This window comes from Diceros bicornis, chromosome 32 (assembly GCF_020826845.1).
Source record: "Diceros bicornis minor isolate mBicDic1 chromosome 32, mDicBic1.mat.cur, whole genome shotgun sequence".
NCBI lineage: Eukaryota > Metazoa > Chordata > Mammalia > Perissodactyla > Rhinocerotidae > Diceros > Diceros bicornis.
Genome location: NC_080771.1, coordinates 235,359 through 242,500, shown reverse-complemented (window position 1 = coordinate 242,500; position 7,142 = coordinate 235,359). Strand labels below are relative to the sequence as shown.

The 7,142-nt window shown below is 60.7% G+C and overlaps 1 protein-coding gene across 1 annotated transcript in view; it reads left to right on the top strand.

Annotated features, from left to right (window-relative positions):
• Nucleotides 1-285, top strand: part of LOC131395920 (collagen alpha-2(I) chain-like) — a 1,463-nt gene extending 1,178 nt beyond the window's left edge. Inside the window, exon 2 of the mRNA XM_058527694.1 lies at nucleotides 1-285. This exon is cut by the window's left edge and continues 590 nt beyond it. Coding sequence (XP_058383677.1) covers nucleotides 1-285 — 285 coding nt within the window.
• The last annotated feature ends 6,857 nt before the right edge of the window (nucleotides 286-7,142 follow it).

The following is a 7,142-nucleotide window of genomic DNA, read 5'->3' as shown; positions in this document are numbered from 1 at the left end:
GCACGGGATCCCACCGCCACCGACACTCGGAGGCGGTCCCGTGACGCCCGTGACGCCGGCCGGCCTCGGCCACCCTTGCGCCTCCCTCGGCTCGGCCCCACCGCCGGGGCCCCTGCGAGACGCCCCCACCGCGGGAGCCGTCCCTTCCGCCCACCCCGTCCATCCGCCTGGCCCGCTCCGGGGCTCGCGCCCCCGAGGGAACACACGCCCGGGGCGCGGTACCCCGGACCGTGCCCGCACACCACCACCGGCTGCGGCTCGTCACGGGAGCGGGCGGAGAGCTAGCCGCTCCCCGCGCGAGAGCGGGCGGCGCCCGGACGGGGCTCTTGCCCCACACCCCAGGCACGCGGCGGGCGGGCCGCGCGCACGCACACGCGCGGCCCCGCGCCAGACGCCAGACGCCGGACGCCGGCCGGGCGGGACCCTCCCCCGACTCGGTGAGGGGAGGCGCCGGCCGCGGTAGGCAAAGGGCGGCTCTGCCCACACGCAAACGGTGGTCACACCACCGGCTACCACGCGCGGAGAAGGAGGGGCAGCAGCTGGGGGATCCGGGAACCCCAAAGGCACCCTCTCGGATCGCTAGAGAAGGCTTTCTCGCCGAGGGCGCGTCGCACCCACCCATCGTCCCCCGTCGGGACCGCGAGGGCACTCCTGGGTGCCGGGGCTATGCGGGGGTCTGCGGTATGGGTAAGCACGGGGCAAATCCGAGCGTTCGCGGTCAGGGCCACGAGCCCGCGCTTCCACGGGCTCCTCCTCTCGTCTGACATCACGGGGCTCATCAAAGCTTTACGGGGCACCCGCGACGCCTGGAACTCAGAGCTTCCGTCAGGTGAAACCGACAAAGAAGCAGAGAGCCCAAAGGAGGTGCCAGCTAACCGGCACCCCTCGAAAGACAGCCAGCGCCATGCCGCTGGCTCGGCCCGCCGAGATCGCTCAACGCACCCGCGTGCCAGCCCCAGCGACGGAGGACACACGGCGTGCACCCAGCCAGTCAGTCTCCACGCGGCAGGCCGGTGGGACGACGAGGCACCCGCCCCCGCGAGGGGAAACGGGCATGCCTCCCCTACCGACTGGACCCCCGTCTCGCCTCAGACACACCATCGTAGCGGTGACCCGAAGGGGTCGCTGGAAACGGGAAACGACACCACCGCTCGGCCTCAGGCACCTGACGGACGACCTGGAGCGCTCCAGGGGCACCACCAAGGACCGGGCGACACACACCCACACACCCGGGGGAGCGTGTGGTGCGGCGGCGGCACGGCCCACCCCACCTCGGGCAGGCCCACTCGCCAGACGCGGCCGAGAGGCCACGCGGAGTGTCCACTGCGTCACAAAGACCTCGGCCCCACCGACGCCACAAGGCAGAGGGTGGGAGAGCGAGGTCGGGCCGGGTTCCGCACCCCTGCCTTCCACACACCACCGACGGGCGGGGAGGAGAGGCGAGGGGCCCGTGGGCAGAGCGAGAAGAGCGGGCCCGTTTGACACAAACGCCCGTCCCTCGCCTGGCACGGCTTAGGCCCGGCCAAGGAGAGCGCGACATCACCACATCGATCACCACGGCGCGACACGCCTCACGGAGACAACGACAAGAACAGCGGCAGTCACCGAGGGAGAGACTGCCTCAGCCTCACCGCTTCCCCCCCACCCCCGAGTCGTGCAGCAGCGGGCCACGACCCCAGGAGGTGAACGCCTGACACGCGGTGGCGCGGGAGCCCGAGGCGTGGGGTAGTCGCGACCGCACCGGGGTTGCCTGCGGCGGGGAGCGCACCGGGTAGAGGACCCGCGCCACCTCCCCCGCCGCCCTCGGGTGCTGGAGACCGGAGGCGGCACCGCGGATCGGGACACCTGGGACGCACAGGAGCCGGCGCGCAGGCCCAGCCCAGGCGGGCGGGCTCAAGTGGCAGGGGCAGAACCGGGCCTCCACCCCACGGTCACAGCCCGGAGCCCCGCCACGCGCGTCCAGAGGCCCAACGACTCCCAGGCGACAAACGTCCGGAGACAGCGTGTCAGCACCTATCTGGCAGCGAAAAACGACCATTTCGGGCGAAAGAATGGCCGCACCAGGCGACGGGGCCCACCCACGGATCACGGCGGCACCCCTTGGATCACGGGCCCGGTCACCAGGCCCCCGGCACCACCCCATCGCCACCAGCCCCGGAGCCCCCGCGACCATCTGGTCGACCCCGGAAGTGCGGCGGCAGAGGGGGCGCGGGGGCACGCGGGACCCGCGCCCGGCAGGGTACACCCTCGCCGTCTCGCCCTCGAGGGCAGGCGGCCGGTCCATCCTCCTCTCCGGGGCAGGACTTGGGGAAAAAAAAGATTCCTCAGAGGCGCCCCAGGCGACCGGGCCCCACACGGGCAGGCCGGCGTCCGTCCACGTGCCCCCCTACCCCACCCGGGGCTCCACCTGCCTCTCGAGCCGGTCCCCACCTCCGGACCCAGAGGCTTTCGGAAAACTTGGCGATAGAAATCCAGCGCGACGACCCGGACCCACGCGGTCACGTGTCCGGGACGGGGACGCCCTCTCCCCGGCCCACCCTCGAGGGCGGGGGCCGGTCCGCGCTCTCCTCCGGAGCGGGACTTGAAAAACATCCCTCGGAGTCGCCTCCGACGACCGGGCCGCCACCACGGACGGCCCGGGCCGGTCGGTCCCCACCGCCAGAGCGGGACTCGGAAAACGCGGTGAGAAAAGTCGAGTCCGACGACCCGGAGCCACCCGTGCCCGCGGCCGAGCCGCCGCCGTCTCGCCCTCCACGGGCCTCCCCGCAAGGCCCGGGCCGGTCCCCGACCTCCGGAGCGGGGCGCGAGCAAGAAACCGGTGACACGGAGGGCCCGACGACCCGGGCCGCACGGGGGACGCCAGCCGGGCTCGGGAACCCCCCCCCACCTCGCCGGCCCCGGTCGGTCCCCGAGGGTCGCAGTGGCACCGGCGTCTGCTGGTCGACCCGTCCGGGCGGCCCCGCACACCCGCCGGCCTCGAGGAGCGCGGCGACAGCCACCTCCCCACACTCTCCTGCACGTCCAATCTCCGCCCGGCGGACGACGCGCCCGCGCCCCGGCACGACCGGGACCGATCCCGCCACTGCCACCGGCCTCCCGGAACTCCGCCTCGGTCACCGCGGCCAAGTCACCTCCCTTGCCGAGGTCGCCGGAGCTCCGGAGGACAGAAACGATATAAAAGCGGCCGCCAGGTGGCACCGGACAACCGGCGCGAACGTCAGCGGGACGGATCCGGATCCCTGGCCGGCCGGGGCGCGCAGCCGGGCCGCCTGGCGGCCCGACCCCGTCCCGACCCACCCCGGGTCCCATCTCCCGGCCCGGCGCGGCCAGGGGGCATCCGCCTCGGGGCTCCCAGCCGGCACGGCGCGACCCCGGCCGCCGGAGAGGGACTCGGAAAACGTGTGTGTTTCGGGCGCTCGCCCGTGAGGGGACGGGGAACATTCCCTCAGAGACGCCAGCAGGGGCGCCGGGACTGCCGGCACCGGCTGGCTTCCCGGGGTGGCCCCGGGCGCTTCCCGGGCGCTTCCCGGGCTCCCGGGAGGACTCAGGGAAACGCGGCGGGCGGGGCACCGCCAAAACGAAACCGGGCGAGTCGTCAGAGGACGACGACGACAGGGGAACGACGGAGCAACTGTCCGCATCCCGTCACTTCCAACCCGCGACGGCTTCCCAAGGCGGGCAGGCAAAGCCCAGAGGCCGCCGGGGAAACGACGGCGACGCCTGACCGCACGGAGGTTGAAGAGACACGAACGTGTCTCCCTCCGCGCGGGCCGCGACACAGTCCCGAGACAGCGCGCGGGGCTGGGGAGCGTGGGTGCAAATGCACCAGTGGCGACCAGAACATCGATGTCAGCGGTCCTTACCGTCGTGACAAGCGAGCAGACCCACAGAAAGTGGTGGGGGGTGGGGGAAGAGACTTCACAGCCATCCGCTCAACAGATCAGGTTCCAGTACGTCCGTACAAGGCCACGCTGCGAGTGTGTGTGTGTGCGTCTGCACGTGCGTGTGTTTGAGATGAGATACCTGTTGAACTGTTCCCTGAAACTAGAAAACGAAGAAAGGTGTACATCTTTTGCCGGTTAAAAATAATAACATTAATTGTTTCACGAAGAAAGTTGTAGATCTTTTGCCGGTTAAAAATAATAACATTAATTGTTTCACGAAGAAAGTTGTAGATCTTTTGCCGGTTAAAAATAATAACATTAATTGTTTCACAGAACCGGCCAAACCTGCCAAAACTGAATTTTGGCCATCATGCAAAAGCAACCCACGGGAGTAAAAAGATGGCCTCTCCATCAAATGGGAGTAGGGCGACTGAACATCCACAGGCAAGCAAGCAAACACACAAAAGACCCTTGACCGGGCGGGCCTCGTGGCTTAGCGGTTAAGTGTGCGCGCTCCGCTACTGGCGGCCCGGGTTCGGATCCCGGGCGCGCACCGACGCACCGCTTCTCCGGCCATGCTGGGGCCGCATCCCACGTACGGCAACTAGAAGGACGTGCAGCTATGACATACAACTATCCACTGGGGCTTTGGGGGAAAAATAAATAAAGTTATTTTTAAAAAAAACTTTACTTTTTATACCGTCTTTACTGAAAACACCCTTCTTCCTTTTCCTTGAATATGAAGGTGTTTCCCTTATTAATTTTTAGTAGCTTTAGTCACATATACATATTTTTGTGTGTGTGTGAGGAAGATCAGCCCTGAGCTAACATCCATGCCAATCCTCCTCTTTTTGCTGAGGAAGACTGGCCCTGAGCTAACATCCGTGCCCATCTTCCTCCACTTTATGTGGGATGCCGCCACAGCATGGCCTGACAAGCCGTGCGTCGGTGTGCGCCCGGGATCTGAACCCGGGCCGCCAGCAGCGGAGCGGGAGCACTTAACCGCTACGCCACAGGGCCGGCCCCCTAATCACATACATTAATTAGAATTTTTAGGGGACCGCCCAGTGACGTAGCAGTTAAGTTCGCATGCTCCACCTCAGTGGCCCAGGGTTCACTGGTTCGGATCCCGGGCTCAGACACACACACCACTCTTAAAGCCGTGCTGAGGTGGCATCCCACATAGAGTCACTAGAAGAATGGACAAGTATGACATACAACTATCTACTGGGGCTTTGGGGAGAAAAGAAAGGAAAATAGGAGGAAGATTGTTAATAGATGTTAGCTCAGGGCCTCAATATGTGTCACAAACATGTGGAAACTAAACAACGGGCTACTGAACAACTGTTGGATCAATGAGGAAATCACAGGAGAAATCAGAAAACGTTGGGCCAGCCATGACGGCCTAGGGGTTACAGTTTGGTGCACTCCACTTCGGCAACCCAGGTTCGGTTCCCAGGCGTGGAACCACGCCACTCCTTGGTCAGTAGTCATGCCGTGGTGGTGGCTCTCGTAGAAGAACTAGAAGGACTTACAACTAGAATAGACAACTATGTATCAGGGCTTTGGGGAGGAAGTAAATAAAAAGAGGAAGATGAGCAACAGATGTTAGCTCAGGGCAAATGTTTCCCAGGCCCCCCCCCAAAAAAAATAGTAATCCCTCACTAGAGTTAAAAAAATATACCTAGAGACAAATCAAAATGAAAACACAACATACCAAAACTTATGGGCTGCAGCAAAAGCAGCGCTAAGAGGGAAATGAATAGAAAAACAGGCCTACCTCAACAAACAAGAAAAATCTCAAATAAACAAGCTTGCCCTATACCTAAAGGAACTAGAAAAAGACCAAACAAAGCCCAAAGTCAGTAGAAGGAAGGAAATAATAAAAATCACAGCAGACATTAATGAAATAGAGACTAAAAAAATACATACATAAAATAGAAAGGAAACTAAGATCCAGTTCTTTGAGAAGATAAACAAAATGGGCAAACCCTCAGCCAGAATCACTGAGAAAAAAAGAGAGAAGACTGAAATAGATAAAATCAGAAAGGAAAGAAGAGAAGTTACAACAGACACCACAGGAATGCAAAGGATTATAAGAGACTGTTATGAAAAGCTATACGCCCACAGACAGGATGATAACCTAGAAGAAATGGATAAGTTCTTAGAATCCTGCGACCTCCCAAAACTGAATCAAGAAGAAAGAGAGAGGGCCCGCCCGGTGACGTAGCGGTTAAGTTCACCCATTCCGCTGTGGTGGCCCAGGTTCCCTGGTTCGGATCCTGGGTGTGGACCTACTCACCGCTCATGAAGCCATGCTGAGGTGGCGTCCCACATAGAAGAGCTACAACTCTACAACTATGATACAGAGCTATGTAGTGGGGCTTTGGGGAGAAAAAAGAGGAAGATTGGCAACAGATGTTATCGCAGGGCCAATCTTCCTCCAGAAGAAGGAGGAGGAGGAGGAGGAGGAGGAGGAGGAGGAGGAGGAGGAGGAGGAGGAGGAGGAGGAGGAGGAGAAGAAGAAGAAGAAGAAGAAGAAGAAGAAGAAGAAGAAGAAGAAGAAGAAGAAGAAGAAGAAGAAGAAGAGAGAATCTGAATAGACCAATCACAAGTAAAGAGATTGAAACGGTAATCAAAAACCTCTCAGAAAAGAAAAGTCCAGAGCAAGACAGCTCCCCTGGTGAGTTCTACCAAACATCCAAATAAGACTCAATATCTGCCCTTCTCAAATTCTTCCAAAAAATTAAAGAGGAGGGGAAGCTTCCTAACTCATTCTACGAGGCCAATATTACTCTGACATCCGAACCGGACAAGGACAGCATAGAACAAGAAAAATACAGGCCAATATCACTGATGAACATCGATGCAAAAATCCTCAGGGAAATATTAACGACTCGAATACAACACATCCCAAGGATCATCCACCACGACCCAGCGGGATTTATTCCAGGCATGTGGGGATGGTTCCACGTCCACAAATCAATCAAGGTGAACACACCACGTTAACAAAATGAGGAATAAAAACCACGTGACCATCTCAATAGAGGCAGAGGAAGCATTGGACAAGATCCAACATCCATTTATGATAGAAACTCTCGAGAAAATGGGCATGGAAGGAAAGTACCTCAACAGAATGAAGGCCACACATGGCAAACCCACAGCCCAACCTCATACTCAACGGAGAAAAACTGAAAGCCATTCCTCTGAGAACGTGAACAAGACAAGGATGCCAGCTCTCACCACTCTTATTCGGCA